The sequence below is a fragment of the Bos grunniens genome, chromosome 15 (assembly GCF_055505025.1).
Source record: "Bos grunniens cultivar Pamir isolate PY7600 chromosome 15, Bosgru_T2T1.0, whole genome shotgun sequence".
Classification (NCBI taxonomy): Eukaryota; Metazoa; Chordata; class Mammalia; order Artiodactyla; family Bovidae; genus Bos; species Bos grunniens.
The window spans coordinates 51,385,867-51,403,045 of record NC_141179.1 but is presented as its reverse complement, the minus strand read 5'-3'; the positions used below and the strand labels follow the sequence as shown (position 1 = coordinate 51,403,045).

The 17,179-nt window shown below is 39.9% G+C and overlaps 1 protein-coding gene and 1 pseudogene across 2 annotated transcripts; one reads left to right on the top strand and one right to left on the bottom strand.

Moving 5' to 3' along the window:
• Positions 1-376: 376 nt before the first annotated feature.
• LOC147358178 (RNA polymerase II subunit A C-terminal domain phosphatase SSU72 like protein 5 pseudogene) lies at positions 377-2,313 on the bottom strand (annotated as a pseudogene). The gene is made up of 2 exons (XR_015142496.1): positions 1,558-2,313; positions 377-1,457 (listed from the first exon to the last, which is right to left on the bottom strand). The product of XR_015142496.1 is annotated as an RNA polymerase II subunit A C-terminal domain phosphatase SSU72 like protein 5 pseudogene (transcript).
• Positions 2,314-4,618: 2,305 nt separating this feature from the next.
• LOC147358177 (olfactory receptor 52B4-like) lies at positions 4,619-7,642 on the top strand. Its single transcript, XM_086338179.1, has 2 exons — positions 4,619-4,627; positions 6,683-7,642. Exons 1-2 carry the CDS (start codon positions 4,619-4,621, stop codon positions 7,640-7,642), a joined length of 969 nt encoding a protein of 322 aa, XP_086194305.1.
• The last annotated feature ends 9,537 nt before the right edge of the window (positions 7,643-17,179 follow it).

The following is a 17,179-nucleotide window of genomic DNA, read 5'->3' as shown; positions in this document are numbered from 1 at the left end:
AGGCAAATTAAATATTCATACAGTTGTTGTAGGTGAAATGGCAGCATTTGAATGCAAATTGTTGAAAGACATGAATGTACATGTAATTAGATATGTTAAGTATGCCAGTGATAGCTTTGGGACTCTGACGGGGCATGTGGACATGGCTGTGGGTATGTCAGAGCAAGTTGGATTTCATGATCTGGGTGATATTTGCCTTATAAGAATTTGTTAGGCTGTGCATTTGTTTTGTTTTATGTATTTGTGTGTGTATTTACAATAACAATTAAAAAAAATCCTCAAATGACAGAAATACTTTATATTTCAAGAGCCAACAGCCTAACAATATAAGTGTCAGTAGCTTCATTCATAATCAATTTATTTAAAATCCCTCATTTCCCAAATCCCTACCCCTACCCATTGTTTCTTGATTTTGTATCCCCTTTCTGACTGTTGTTCCTGCTTCACTTCACTCTAAATCCACAAGGCAGAGGATATAATACTCCCACATTATTCCACTGGCCAAAGAAAGTCATGAGGCGATCACAGGTGCAAGGGAGTGGGCAACAGACTGCACCTCATGAAGGAGGAATTGGCTTGTGTGGACAGTGGAGGGGTTGGTAGGGAAGGATTATTGGTACGCATTTGTGCAGATAGTCAGCCTTATTGGAAACACTATCCGACTGAAAATGTCTGAAAGCTTGACAATATAGTCTGAAGGCATCGTGTGAGGACTAAGTTACTCTCAAATATTGCTGGGAGTCATGAATAATAGTATAGCCTGTACAAAGTGAATCTTTCCACATAAGACAAAACTACAAATGCATTAACCCCTGGACCAAGGTACCCCCACTTGCAAAAATAGACCCTAGATCTTTCAACAGAGTTATCCAATGGAGAAGAGGAGAAAATACAGAAAAATAGACCTTTTTTAAAAAATATATTTTTAATTGGAGGATAATTGCTTTACAATGTTTTGTTGGTTTCTGCCATAAGACATTGTGAATCAGCCATGCTGCTGCTGCTGCTGCTAAGTCGCTTCAGTTGTGTCTGACTCTGTGCGAATCCATAGATGGCACCCCACTAGGCTCTCCCGTCCCTGGGATTCTCCAGGCAAGAACACTGGAGTGGGTTGCCATTTCCTTCTCCAATGCATGAAAGTGAAAAGTGAAAGTGAAGTCACTGAGTCTTGTCCGACTCAGCGACCCCATGGACTGCGGCCCACCAGGCTTGTTTGTTTTGTATTGCTGGAATATCCAACACATCACTTGTCTGGCATTCTGTGATCAGCCTTGGCTTGTCCATCGGGAAAAGGGAGTCCTCATGTTAAATTCCTTGCAGAGCCATGGGAGCTTCCAGATTAAGTACCCACACCATCATCTATCCAATTGAAAGCATTCAGGTGTCTGCTGGTAGTCCATAACTCCTGTGCCATGCAATGATGTTCTCTTCCACTTCCTTCCCTGGGTGGGGTATACCTGAAAAAAATCATGCAGATGGTTTTGAGTTAAAAGGGCTTTGAAGACTCTTCTCATAGAAAATACCAGTTAGCCCAAAAGTCCGGGCACAAGTTCTTACCAACAAAGGAACTGAATCCAGCCAAGATCTTCAGTAGAAGCAGATAGTGTGCAGAAAGCTCTTGCCTGTTTTCTTCTTCACTGCCTGGAACAGCTTAGGCAGACTGCTTTGCATATCATCCTCCTGCTGGAGACCCTGGCAGAGCTCACAGATGATCAGAGCTCCAAGTGTGGCTGCCTCCAGGGTGTCCTCTATTTCCACGTTGATCACATACACAGGCTGCCAGGTCTTCTGTTCTCTAGCACACAGATCTTTCACCACCACTTTATACACTCTCTCAGTACAGGTGAAGATGGCATCGAAGGGATCTCTGTCAGGGCCAGATTTGATTCTCTCATTTCTCCCCAAGATCTGTAACACCCCATTGCTCTTGTGGTGCATTCTGTTTTTGCAGAGAAGGTCCTTGCACATCTGCTCATATGTAGTGGAGAAATCATATACCACAGGGAGGTTGGGTGCCAGTCCTGGCAGTGTCACATGGGATCCCACTCCAAAAGACCTAACGTTGAATCCTTTCTTCTTGAGGATGCTGTGGGCTTCCATGCTCCTGTTCATGTTGCTCATACAGACCACAGCCACCCTGAGTGTGGAGGATGACATTATGTTGGCCACTTGGAACTCCAGGCTGATGGGTGGGCTTAGAGTCTCTTAAGGGCAGAACCCAGGGAGAAGTCAGCCTAGGTCAGACTAATCTAGTGTCAAAGAACAGATTGTCACCTACCCCAGGTGGGAGGGGACCTTTTGATTGATAATTGGGTTAACTCTTGAGTAATTGGATTTGAATAGTGGGCTCTGACCAGAGGCTCAATCCAGGCATCAGAACAATCTGGTGATTATCACCCCAAAATCTAATTTTCCAAAAGAGTGTGGCTACCCCATGGGTGTGTTTTGAAACTACTATTGATATTAGGCAGAATACCTAGACTACTCCCAAGCTTGTCACCAGCTCCCTCCAATGACCTGAGAACATGCATGTGAAAAACATGATTGAAATGTCCAAGCTTACACTTAATTTAATTATACATAAAACTACAAGCGTTGTTTTTCTTTCTTTCCTATAATTGGTACTCTAGAATTGTAACTGTTGATCATGAGAGGATACAGATAGTTTTACCCGTAAGTAGTAAAATGATTCACCAGTGTAAAAAGTGATTCTTAGAAAACATCCCTCCTGATAGTGTGTGCAGGAGTTACAACATTACACATCCTTTCTTGAATTCCTGATAATTCTCCAAGAATTGGAATAGCCTCCACTGGCTTTCCCATGTCTTCAGGGAGAGCTCTGTCTGACCACTCTATACTGAAATATAGCAATTTTTTGTTCCATTTCTTTGGTTACTTTGCACCATTGACCTAGCAAAGAATCAAATCAGAGATCAGATCAGATCAGTCGCTCAGTCGTGTCTGACTCTTTGCGACCCCATGAATCACAGCACACCAGGCCTCCCTGTCCATCACCAACTCCCGGAGTTCACTGAGACTCACGTCCATCGAGTCAGTGATGCCATCCAGCCATCTCATCCTCTGTCGTCCCCTTCTCCTCCTGCCCCCAATCCCTCCCAGCATCAGAATATAGACTTTAAAATTATAAATGAAACACGAAACAGTAAGGAGGGACAGTCCCATCCCTTCAAAATGGTGCAGGAAAAACATCCACTTAGAAAGCCAAAGATTTTATATCTCTGTGTCTCCATCAACATAGTGATTGTCACACTGCAGTCTCAGTAACCACATTCAGCCTTGTCAAAGTGTGAATCCCAAACCCAGAGCATTAACATCAACCTGGATTATGTGAAAAAGGCAACTTTGGACTCCACACCACAAAATGAGAAATTCTGGGAGTGGAGCCCAGAGATTTGTGACATACAAAGCCCTTTGGATGGTGTGATGTCCACCAAAGACTTACTCATGGCAGAGGTTTCTGAAACTTGACTGGACATTGACAGTCCCTGGGATGTCACTTGACTGGACTCTCCTTCTTCGGGAAGGAAAGTAAGTATGTGACAATTTGATGTGATATGTAAATCTGATAAAAAAATAATAATCATCACTCTGAAGAAGAATTTGTGGACAATTGGTGAATTTTGACTATGTTCTATATTTTGGATTATAGTGTTGTATCAATGTGAAATATTGTGACTTGGTCATTGCACTGCTGTATATGTAAGAGATTATCCTTAAGAAGTTACAGCTAAATATAGGGTCATGACACTGCATATTTTGCTAAATGGCACAACAAAAAAATCAGACTAAGAATGAGAGAGAGACAGGGCCAGGAGCAGAGGGGGCGGGGGTTTGGGGAGGAGGCAAGGAGGTAGGGAAATGTGGCCAAATACTAATAGTGGCTGAATCTAAATGAAAGTTTTACTGGAATTTATAATTTATTAATGTAGCTTTTATATGTTTTAATAATTTTGACCATAAATAAGGCTGATCACTGAAGGACTGATGCTTTCAAACTGTGGTGCTGGAGAAGACTCTAGAGAGTCCCTTGGACAGCAAGGAGGTCAAAGCAGTCAATCCTGAAGGAAATCAACTGTGAATATTCACTGGAAGGCCTGGTGCTGAAGCTGAAGCTCCAATACTTTGGCCACCTGATGCGAAGATCCAACACATTGGAAAAGACCCTGATGCTGGGAAAGATTGAGGGCAGGAGAAGGGGGCAGTAGAGGACAAGATGGTTGGATGGCACATCAACTCAATGGACATGAGTTTGAGCAAATTCTGGGAGATAGGGAAGGACAGGAAAGCCTGGCGTGCTGTAGTCCATGGGATCGCAGAATCACACAAGATTGAGCAACTGACAACAAAAATAATTAATTAATGTAGCTTTTATGTGTTTTAATAATATCTAAAAACCACTTAATAAAATATGTATATTTTATCAAATATTTCTGTAAGTTAAGTAGGCGTGGAGTCTTCTTGTATAAGCTCAATCCACCATGTTAAATTGAAATCTATGAATTTATAATCCTATACATGCACATACACAGTAGTCTCTTCTTTACAAATATAAACATAATTACTTACTTGGGATAATTTAATAAAGATAAAACAGAATATGTTGAAGGTTGAGATATATTACCAGAAGAAAAGATACAGGAAAATGTGGTAACTGAGTCTTCATTATAGATTTGAAGGCAGCCAAAAAAGAGGAAGGTGAAGATTATTTCTTCATTATAGCCTAACACTTAAGTACATAAAAGATGTGAAAATTTTAATAAGGCCATTAAATTATCTCACATTAGCAATTAAAATTCATTATTTCAGTTTCTAGAATAGAAAATGATATGAAAGTAAGGTACAGATTTCATATTAATTTTGTCAAAATTACAAAGAAAAACTCTTAGGAATAAGTGATCTTAAAATAACCTGAATATTTGATAGTCTTTTTGTGCTGATTAAGATAGGATTAATATTTACTAATTCTCATTAAAATAGAAACAGGAATAGTTAAAGTAATTGTTACCAAAAGGAGTATATGGTGTGTGGGGTCTGACTGCTTGCTGCTCAAAAGCCAGTAAACAGGCCAGGTTGATGGAAAGGAAAGTTGCTTTATTTCAGATGTCTGCAACTGGGGGAGAGGGGTGGCAGATATCTGTCCAAAGGCCAGCTCCCCCCACTGACAAGCAGGGGGTGAGAGAATTCATAGACAGGCAGGCGCAGGGGATGGGGGTGTGGGGGTGTGGCGCTACATGCAAAAACAGCATAGTCACAATGGTCTGACCAGCATCTTCTTGAATGTTTTAGGTACAGTTAATCTTCAGTTCTGGGGTCCATTAGTTTCAATTCGTTTGAGGTCAATTCTCAGAATTGTGGAAGCTCATGTCCTAGGTACAGTCTGCTCATCATGTAGGTAATTTCTCCACCTCGGGTTTTAGTATCTCTAAGAGAGCTCACAGGATATGGCTCAGATTATCTACAGCCCTTGAGAAAGAACTGAAGGTCCTTGACTATGCTTGATGACTACATTATTATTAGTCTCCTTAGACAGTTTTCCTTTGTTTTAGCATTTCTCTGATTAAATGTATTCTTTAATTAAGGTTTCCCTCAGGCAAAAGGCAGGCAGAGGACATGGGGAGGGGCAAGGACCATATGATCCTGCTCCATTTCATAATGACATAAATATCTCATTTATTGAAAATAATGTATGTACACACCCAATTCAAGGATGAAAAGTTGTGGAGGAGGGGTTGGTTTTGACAAATACAGAGAACCATAATACCTTTACTCATGTGGATACAATGGAAAGGGTGTTGTTAGAAATACAGCTTTAAAACTGGGTTCCTTGGAGCAACAGCCTTCCCCGGAGTCTTCAGGCAAATGCATAAAAATCTCTGCTCCCTGATGCCCAGCTCTCAGAGTCCTCCTTGATTCATCACATTGTATTCTATGAAGACTGCGTTTGAAGCGCGTAAGTAAGTTATTTACTGATATTGTATAAACTTTAGGAAAGGGAAGAAAATTACAGCATCAAGACTAAACTGTTTAGGGGAACCAAAGCAGACATTTGAAAATATTAAGACCTTTGTCTGGTGTTAAGTAAGCAGAGTGATATCTAATGTTCTCCAATTTTAAAACTCATAATAATTAACTCCTCCCAGGATAGCATCCAAGCTCCTTAACTTGTAATCATAGCCAAAATACTTTTGCTTCTATCTTTTTACCATTGCATGTAGATGTGATTGATCACACAACCATACAGGGTTGCAAACTGTTTAAAATATTTAATGCTTTTAAAAATATTTAAATGCATTAAATATTTCTATGACAGAAGCTTATCCTTAAACTCCCAAAAGACTTCATGTCATTCCCCACCTAACTGACCTCTATCCAATGACATCCCATAGCCAAATAGACCGAATTATTCATTCCATCTGGTTCCCATAGTATTTTTTCTTGGTACTACTATTATCTTTCTTTACCATATAATTTTCTTTAACTATATAAACATTCATTATCTCTGTGAGATTATTACTTCATTTTACAGATAATATCTTGTTCATCTTCCCATCCTATATTGTTCCTGGCTCACTCACTGTGGAAAAGAATCAGATAGATGCCATGAGCTCTGAGCACAGTCTGAAATTTTGATTGTGTCTGTTAACAGGGGGTGAGGTCCTAGTCATCTGCTCCAGGTGTGACTGTCTTTAACCATACTGGTGTTAGCCACACAGTCTTCTACTTTGTGGGCATCCCTGGCCTTGAGGACCAGCACATGTGGATCTCCATCCCCTTCTTCATTTCCTATGTCATCGCCCTGCTTGGGAACAGCCTGTTCATCTTCATTATCCTCACCAAGCGCAGCCTCCACGAACCTATGTACCTCTTCCTCTGCATGCTGTCGGGAGCAGACCTTGTCCTCTCCACATGCACAATCCCTCAGGCTTTGGCCATCTTCTGGTTCAATGCGAGGGAGATCTCCCTGGATCGCTGCATCACTCAACTCTTCTTCATCCATTCCACCTTCATCTCAGAGTCAGGCATCTTGCTGGTGATGGCATTTGACCGCTACATTGCCATATGCTACCCACTGAGATACACCACTATTCTTACACATACACTGATAGGGAAAATCGGTGTGACCATCTTTTTGAGAAGTTACGGTACAATGTTCCCAATAATATTTCTACTGAAAAGGCTAACTTTTTGTAAAAGTAACATTTTTCCAACCACTGTTTGTGAGCACATCGCCGTGGCCAAATTTTCCTGTGATGACATACGAGTAAACTTCTGGTATGGATTTTTTGTCCTGTTGTCAACAGTGACCTTAGATGTTGTGCTAATATTTGTATCATATATGCTTATTCTCTGTGCTGTCTTCCGCATCCCTTCTCGAGATGCTCGCCACGAAACTCTCAATACATGTGGCTCCCATGTCTGTGTCATCATACTCTTTTATGGACCTGGGATCTTCTCAGCTTTCACTCCTCGATTTGCACGTCATATCTTACCCCATGTCCATGTCTTACTGGCCAATGTTTGCATTCTGGCTCCTACTATGCTGAATCCCATCATTTATGGGATCAAAACTAAACAGATCCAGGACCAGGTATCTCAGGTTTTGTGTCAAAAAAAGATATGACTTTGGAAATGGAAGCAAAATTACTCTTTTCTCAACATTTCTCACTCAGAGTCTGAAAAATAAACCAGCTCGCCTTCTTAATTCATTCTTACTCTAGATAGGTATTTGGAAAAAGACAAATTATGGATAATCGCTAGATTATACTTCCCTGTCCTGGTTTGTTGCATGCCTTGACATAATGATGCAGTTCTTATTCCTCTTATCTATTTTGGGGCATGGCTGTGTATATTCTTCCCTTTGTCTGCTCTATCACAAAGTTTTCATTTTCACAGGCTCACTTCTACCCACATTCATTCTGTTACTTGTTCTATCAGAAGGAAGGGAGGGAGGAAGCCAGGTTTGGAGGAGGGAGGGAGAAAGGACAGAGAAGGAAGGGAGGAAGGAAAGGAATGTTTCAGAGGGAGGGATGGAGGGAAACTAGCACGCAAAAACCTCTGGCATCCATATATTTGCCCATTGCTTTTCCTCTGTATCCCTTCTTTTCCTCCTCTTGCTCCTCCTCCTCTTTCTTGTCTCCTTTTCCTCCTCCTCTGTTCCTTCTCCTTCTTCTTTCACTGTTTCCATCACAGAAAAACATCTGAAAGAGCTCTCTATATATTCAGGTTTCGATACTTTTCTATTTTTTTAATCTCATACCAATCATTTTCCCTTCATGTTGCACGTATGTTACAGTGACCTCTACCCTGCCGAATTCAATGGTCAATATTCATTCTACATGACACATGAGAAATATTTCACATAGCCAAACAGCTCTCATTCTTGAAAATTCTCCCTCATCCCACATCAGACAATATATTAGAAATAAAAGCTGTATAAAGTTACTTATTTCTTATCAAATGGAGATAATAACTGTTAATATCTTACAAAAGATTGGTATATATTTTCTATGGTGTATTTGTGTGCAGGTAAATAATTTTTTTTTTAATTTGGACTATATTCCACTTACTATTCCAGAATGTACCTTTCTCACTTAGCAAAGTAATGTAGACATATGCCCATGCTAAAACTGTACATCTCTAGTCATTAGCAATTGCAGCCACCAAGGATGGTGAGCCGATGAGCCCTGAGAAAACTCAGGATATGAAAACACAGGGTAGTGTCTGCAGATAACTGAGCTGCATATCAAAGGAATGATTTCAGTGAGCCCAGACTCTTGCATCTTCCCATACATAGACAAGCACTAAATTCCTTAACTTGGTATATCTGGGTTTTTTAAATTAACAATAATCTTTTGTCATTCAGACCACCTGCCCTTGGTTGCAAAACTTCTATATAACCTGGCTTCCTCCTACCTTGTCTCCTCAGAGCAGTTCTCTCAGGGTTATTTGACACACTGCCTCCTCAGGCTTGAAGTCCTAAAAATTCCTGCCAAATAAATATAACTCTCAAAAAAATTATTTAAAAACCAACTGTAAAAAAAAAAAAGCCAACCAACTGTACACATCTGTAGGCATTTTTATCATCTTTCCATTGTTTTTATACAAAGATGTACTATAATTTAACCGGTAGTCTTGTCAAAAAGCATTTTAAAAAGCCATACTCTTTTCAAAAAGCATTTCTCATATGTAATTTTTTATTTACTCTTCATTTCCAATCAAGAGCAGGCTCAGCATTCTCTAAATATTACTTCCTAAGTATCCATTATATCATCTGAGATAGATAAATGATCATAGATAATGAAATGCATAAAGAAGTTACACATACTGCATTTGCCACTGTGGTTCCCCTTTTTTCCTTTGATTTTTACACTTATTTTTACATGTCTAACTCAATGAAACTATGAGCCATGCCGTGTATGGCCACCCAAGTTGGACAAGTCATGGTGGAGAGTTCTGATGAAACAGTGGAGAACGGAATGGCAAACAACTTCAGTATTATTGCCTTGAGAACCTCATGTGCTAAGTCACTTCAGTCGTGTCCGACTCTGTGTGACCCCATAGATGGAAGCCCACCAGGCTCCCCCGTCCCTGGGATTCTCCAGGCAAGAACACTGGAGTGGGTTGCCATTTCCTTCTCCAGTGCGTGAAAGTGAAAATTGAAAGGGAAGTCGCTCAGTCGCGTCTGACTCTTGGCGCAGCCTACCAGGCTCCTCAGTCCATGGGATTTTCCAGGCAAGAGTACTGGAGTGGGGTGCCATTGCCTTCTCTGTAAGAACCTCATGAACAGTATGAAAAAGCAAAAAGATATGATGGACAGGGAAGCCTGGTGTGCTGCAGTTCATGGGCTCACAAAGAGTCAGACATGACTGAATGACTAAACTGAACTTACATATCCAAAACTATATTTCATATAGACTACAAACATAATTTATGTGAAATATATTTGTATTTTACATACATATATTTATAATTATTTATAATATAGTTTTAACATAATTTCAGCTGGTTATAAAATAAACCAGTTCATGGAAGAACCATAATTCACCTAGCCATTTGACTATTATTAACATGCAGGATATTTCAAATTTTTCAGTTGTCTGAGAAAGTAATGCCTGTTAAAACATTTCCTCATTTTTCCTATCCATTATTTTTAGTTTACACATGCTTCCTTAAGTGGTTGAAATATGACTCTTTTCCTTTGATTTTTCTTTTCCCGCTGTTTTCCTAGTGTGCCTCGGAAGTGTTTAAAAAACAAACAAAATTAACATTATTTTAATATTTGGTTTCTACTTAATTTAGCATTTGAATAATTATGGTCAGTGTTTTTAAAATGTCTGCTGATTTTAAAAGACAAAATAACAAAGAACACTTTCAGTTCAGTTCAGTTCAGTTGCTCAGTTGTGTCTGACTCTTTGCAACCCCATGAACAGCAGCATGCCAGGCCTCCCTCTCCATCACCTACTCCTGGAGTCTATTCAAACCCATGTCCATCGAGATGCCATCCAACCATCTCATCCTCTGTCATCCCCTTCTCCTCCTGCCCCCAATCCCTCCCAGCATCAGGGTCTTTTCAGATGAGTCAGCTCTTTGCATTAGGTGGCCAAAGTATTGGAGTTTCAGCTTCAACATCAGTCCTTCCAATGAACACCCAGGACTGATCACCTTTAGGATGGACTGGTTGGATCTGCTTGCAGTCCAAGGACTCTCAACAGTCTTCTCCAACACCGCAGTTCAAAAGCATCAATTTTTAGGCGCTCACCATTCTTACAGTCCAACTCTCACATCCATACATGACTACTGGAAAAACCATAGCCGTGAACTAGATGGACCTTTGTTGGCAAAGTAATGTCTCTGCTTTTCAATATGCTGTCTAGGTTGGTCATAACTTTCCTTCCAAGAAGTAAGCATCTTTTAATTTCATGGCTGCAATCACCAACCGCAGTGATTTTGGAGCCCAAAAAGATAAAGTCTGACACTGTTTCCACTGTTTCCCCATCTATTTCCCATGAAGTGATGGAAACAGATGCCATGATCTTCGTTTTCTCAATGTTGAGCTTTAAGCCACCTTTTTCACTCTCCACTTTCACTTCCATCAAGAGGCTTTTTAGTTCCTCTTCACGTTTTGCCATAAGGGTGGTGTCATCTGCAGATCTGAGGTTATTGATATTTCTCCTGGCAATCTTGATTCCAGCTTGTGCTTCTTCCAGCTCAGCATTTCTCATGATGCACTCTGCATAGAAATTAAATAAGCAGGGTGACAATATACAGCCTTGATGTACTCCTTTTCTTATTTCAAACCAGTCTGTTGATCCATGTCCAGTTCTAACTGTTGCTTCCTGACCTGCATACAGGTTTTTTAAGAGGCGGGTCAGTTGGTCTGGTATTCCCACGTTTTTCAAAATTTCCCACAGGTTATTGTGATCCACACAATCAACGGCTTTGGCATAGTCAATAAAGCAGAAATAGATGTTTTTCTGGAACTCTCTTGCTTTTTCCATGATCCAGCAGATGTTGGCAATTTGATCTCTGGTTCCTCTGCCTTGTCTAATACAAGCTTGACATCTAGAAGTTCATAGTTCACATATTGCTGAAGCCTGGCTTGAAGAATTTTGAGCATTACTTTACTAGCGTGTGAGAAGAGTGCAATTGTGCGGTAGTTTGAGCATTCTTTGGCATGGCCTTTCTTTGGGATTGGAATGAAAACGGACATTTTCCAGTCCTGTGGCCACTGCTGAGTTTTCCAAATTTGCTGGCATATTGAATGCAGCACTTTCACAGCATCATCTTCCAGGATTTGAAATCGCTCCACTGGAATTCCATCACCTCCACTAGCTCTGTTTGTACTGATGCTTCCTAAGGCCCACTTGACTTCACATTTCAGGATGTCTGGCTCTAGGTGAGTGATCACACCACTGTGATTATCTTGGTCGTGAAGATCTTTTTTGTACAGTTCTTCTGTGTATTCTTGCCACCTCTTCTTAATGTCTTCTGCTTTTGTTAGGTCCCTATCATTTTTTCCTTTATTGAGCCCATCTTTGCATGAAATGTTCCCTTGGTATCTCTAATTTTCTTGAAGAGATCTCTAGTCTTTCCCATTCTATTTTTTCCCTCTATTTCTTTGTACTGATCACTGAGGAAGGCTTTCTTATCTCTCCTTGCTACTCTTTGGAACTCTGCATTTAAATGGGTATATCTTTCCTTTTCTCCTTTGCTTTTCACTTCCCTTCTTTTCACAGCTATTTGTAAGGCTTCCTCAGACAGCCATTTTGCTTGTTTGCATCTCTTTTTCTTGGGGATGGTCTTGATACCTGTCTCCTGTACAATGTCATGAACCTCCATCCATAGTTCATCAGGCACTCTGTCTGTGATCACCAATTATACCCACTAAACAAAATAGTTAATAACTACAGAATATTTCATCATTTAAGCATATTTTCACATATGATTTTTGTGAATACTCTATGCCTTACTTTTTTATTCAATGTCATATAGCAAGTGTGTTACTTTGACATCAAGGACATTATATAAATGTTAGTTCAGTTCATTTTCTCAGTCACATCTGGCTCTGTAACCCCATGGACTGCAGCACACCAGGCCTCCCTGTCCATCACTAACTCCCAGAGCTTGTTCAAACTCATGTGCATTGATTCAGTGATGCCATCCAACCATCTCATCCTCCTTTGTCCCTGTCTCATCCTGCCTTCTATCTTTCCCAGCATTAGGATCTTTTCCAAGGAGTCAGATCTTCACATCAGGTGGCCAAAGGATTGGAGTTTCAGCTTCAGCATCAGCCCTTCCAGTGAATATTCAGGATTGATTTCCTTTAGGATGGACTGGTTGGATCTCCTTGCAGTCCAAGGGACTCTCAAGAGTCTTCTCGAACATCATAGTTCAAAAGCACCACTTCTTTCGTGCTCAGTTTTCTTTATAGTCCAACTCTCACATCCATACATGACTAGTGGAAAAACCATAGCTTTGACGAGACAGACCTTTGTTGACAAAGTAATGTTTCTACTTTTTAATATGCTGTCTAGGTTGGTCATAACTTTTCTTCCAAAGAGCAAGCATCTTTTAATTTCATGGCTGCAGTCACCATCTGCAGTGATTTTGGAGCCCAAAGAATTTTTGAATGTTTTAAATGTTGAATGTTAAGGTTTATATGAATCTTTGTATAATATACTGCTACATGGCATACTGTGTTCTAGTAAACTAGTGGATTCTTTTTGAATATTTACATCTGTGTAACTGACAGTATAAATAAAATTGTTATGAAATTAAGCATTAATAAACATCTGCTATATTTTGTGTCCTTAATGTACACTGTAAAAACAGATTCTGAAAATTTTTACTGCATATATGAGCAACTGGAACGCAGTCAGGTTGAATATGTTTTTTATGCACAAAAAATTTTAAATATACATCTTATAAATTGTAAGATAATCCATCATTTCCAAAAATTGAATAAAACCCAATAGCAATATACAAAGGTAAGATACCATTTTCAACTAAATTATATATTTATTGGCTTTAAATGTTGAAAAATATTTGTACAATGTTTGGAGTTAAGCTTTATTTGAGGCAAAATGAGAACTGCAACCCAAGAGGCAGGTTTCCAGATAGTTCTGAGAAACTCCTCCAAGGAAGCGAGTGGAGGAGCCAGGGTATATAGAAGTTTTGCAACTAAGGGTAGGTAGTCAGGAACCTCAAAGATTACTGTTGATTAAAAAAACAAAACAAAACAAAACGGGTACCTCGAGATAAGGAATTTAGTTCTTTTCTATGTAAGGGAAGACACAAAAGTCTGGCCTCACTGAAATCATTCCCTTGATATGCACCTCAGCTGTGTGAGGGGCTTCCCAGGTGGTGCTAGTGGTCAAGAACCTGCCTGCCAATGCAGAAGACGTAAGAGACCAGGTTTGATTCTTGGGACGGGAAGATCTCCTGGAGGAGGGCACAGCAGCCTACTACAGTATTCTTGCCTGGAGAATCCCATGGACCGAGGAGCCTGGTGGGCTATGGCCCATAGGATCACAAAGAGTTGCACACAACTGAAGTGACTTAGCAGTTAAGATACTCAGTTCCATCATCCTACCAAAACACACCCAGGTTCCCCTTCCTAGTCAACTATTTCCACTAACCCTGGGAGCCTTTTATCTGTTTTCTATGCTTCAGTTCAGTTCAGTCGCTCAGTCATGTCTGACTCTTTGCGACCCCATGAATCACAGCACACCAGGCCTCCCTGCCCATCACCAACTCCCGGAGTTCACTCAGACTCACATCCATCGAGTCAGTGCTGCCATCCAGCCATCTCATCCTCTGTCATCCCCTTCTCCTCCTGCACCCAATCCCTCCCAGCATCAGAGTCTTTTCCAATGAGTCAACTCTTCGAATGAGGTGGCCAAAGTACTGGAGTTTCAGCTTTAGCATCATTCCTTCCAAAGAAATCCCAGGGCTGATCTCCTTCAGAATGGACTTGTTAGATCTCCTTGCAATCCAAGGGACTCTCAAGAGTCTTCTCCAACACCACAGTTCAAAAGAATCATTTCTTCAGTGCTCAGCTTTCTTCACAGCACAACTCTCACATCCATACATGACTACTGGAAAAACCATAGCCGTGACTAGATGGACCTTTGTTGGCAAAGTGTCTCTGCTTTTCAATATGCTGTCTAGGTTGGTCATAACTTTTCTTCCAAGGAGTAAGCGTCTTTTAATTTCATGGCTGCAATCACCATCCGCAGTGATTTTGGAGCCCCAAAATATAAAGTCTGACAGTGTTTCCAGTGTTTCCCCATCTATTTCCCATGAAGTGATGGGACCAGATGCCATGATCTTAGTTTGCTGAATGTTGAGCTTTAAGCCACCTTTTTCACTCTCCTCTTTCACTTTCATCAAGAGGCTCTTTAGTTCCTCTTCACTTTCTGCCATAAGGGTGGTGTCATCTGCATATCTGAGGTTATTGATATTTCTCCCAGAAATCTTGATTCCAGCTTGTGTTTCTTCCAGTCCAGCGTTTCTCATGATGTACTTTGCATAGAAGTTAAATAAGCAGGGTGACAATATACAGCCTCGACGTACTCTGTTTCCTATTTGGAACCAATCTGTTGTTCCATGTCCAGTTCTAACTATTGCTTCCTGACCTGCATATAGGTTTCTCAAGAGGCAGATCAGGTGGTCTGGTATTCCCATCTCTTTCAGAATTTTCCACAGTTTATTGTGATCCACATAGTCAATGGCTTTGGGAAAGCAGAAATAGATGTTTTTCTGGAACTCTCTTGCTTTTTCTATGATCCAGCAGTTTGCCTTTTCCAAAATGCCCCACAAATGTAATCATATAGTTTTTAACTGAGCTATTTGTTTTAGTTGTTGAATCATAATGGTTATTAATGTATTCTAGATACTAGACCTTTAGCAGATAGGTAATTTGAAAATATTTTCTCCTACTCAAGGGACTGTCTCTTCACTTTCTTGTTAATGTGCTTTTAAGTAGAAAAGTTTTCACTTTTAATAAGGTTGAATTTACCTTATTTTATGTTGTGTTGTTTGTACTCTGGTATCATGCCTAATCTTTTTACTTTTCTTCCCATTGCTTTTGTTTACTAAAAGGATACTGTCTACACATAATGACCTGCCTAAAGGAACCGTGCCCCTCTGCCTGAACACCATCCCTTCCTGGGGGCTGACCATTCCAGGAGACAGTTGCAAGGAAAATGGCCTTTTTTCTTTACTTCCTCAGCTCCTCCCCTGCTCTGTTTTATAAAAGAACCTGGCATCCAGACCCCAAATAAAATGATTATTTTGAGATATTAGTCTGCCATTTTCTCAGTCTTGTGGCTTTCTGAATAAAGTTGTTATTCCTTGCCTCAACAAATTTCTTAGATTTACTGGCTTGTCATGCAGCAAGCAGAGTGAGCTAGGACTCGATAACAGATTTATAACTGCTTTCTTGTAAGATTTTTATAGGTTTAACTCTTATATTTATGTTTTTGATCCATTTTGACCAAACTTTTATATATAGTGAAAAGTAGGGTTTTCTTTTCTTTTGTCTGTGGCTATCTAGTTTTCCCAGCACGGTTCATGAAAAGGGGCTATTGTTTCCTCCATTGAATTGACTTGCCACAATTATTTGTCTTTTTTCCCCCTCAGGATTGCTATGGATAGTCAGCATCCTTTTTTTCCTGATATTATCTTTCTTTAAACTTATTTTTTAAATTGGTTAATAACTGTTTCACGATGTTGTGTCTTTTGTTTTTTATTTGTTTTATACAAATTCTAGGGCCTTTTTCTGTTTCCATGGAAAATGTGACTGGAATATTTTAATGCATTGAAAAGAAACTGTGGATGGCATTATGTAGTATGGACATTTTAACTATATCAGTTCTTCTGGTCCATGAACAAGCTTTCCGTTTGTTTGTCTCCTTCAACTTATTTTACCACAGTTTTGGAGTTTTCAGTGTAGAAATATTCACATCCTTGGAGAGATCTATTCCTAAGTATTTTACTGTTTTTCTATTGCAAGCATGATTGTTTTATTTCTTTTTCAAATAGTTCATTGTTAGTGTATAAAAATGCAACTGTCTTTTTTAAGTTGGCTTTGTATCCTTCAACTTTACTAAATTCATTGATAAGTTCTAATAGTTTTTTAGTGAAGCCTTTAGGATTTTCTATATAAAAACTATATAGAAAATGCAAAATTCTAAAACTCCTAAAGGACAACAGAAGAGAAAATCCAGATGACGTTGGATTTGGATGGCTCAGATGGTAAAGCATCTGCCTAAAATGCAGGAGAGCCAGGTTTGATCCCTGGGTTGGGAAGATCCTCTGGAGAAGGAAATGGCAACCCACTCCAGTACTCGTGCCTGGAAAATCCCATGGACGGAGAAGCGTTGTAGGCTACAGTCCATGGGGTCACAAAGAGTCAGACACGACTGAGTGACTTCACTTTCACTTTCTTTTGGGATAAAATGATATCATAATCAATGCAGAACTGCAAATTAAAACAGCAATGAGATGCCATTGCACACCTAATGAGATGGAGAAAATCCAAAATGTTGACAGCAGCAAATTCCAGCATGGATGTATAGTAACAGGAATTCTCATTCATTGCTGGTGGGAATTCAAAATGGTACAGCCACTTAGGAAGACAAGCAGCTTCTTACAA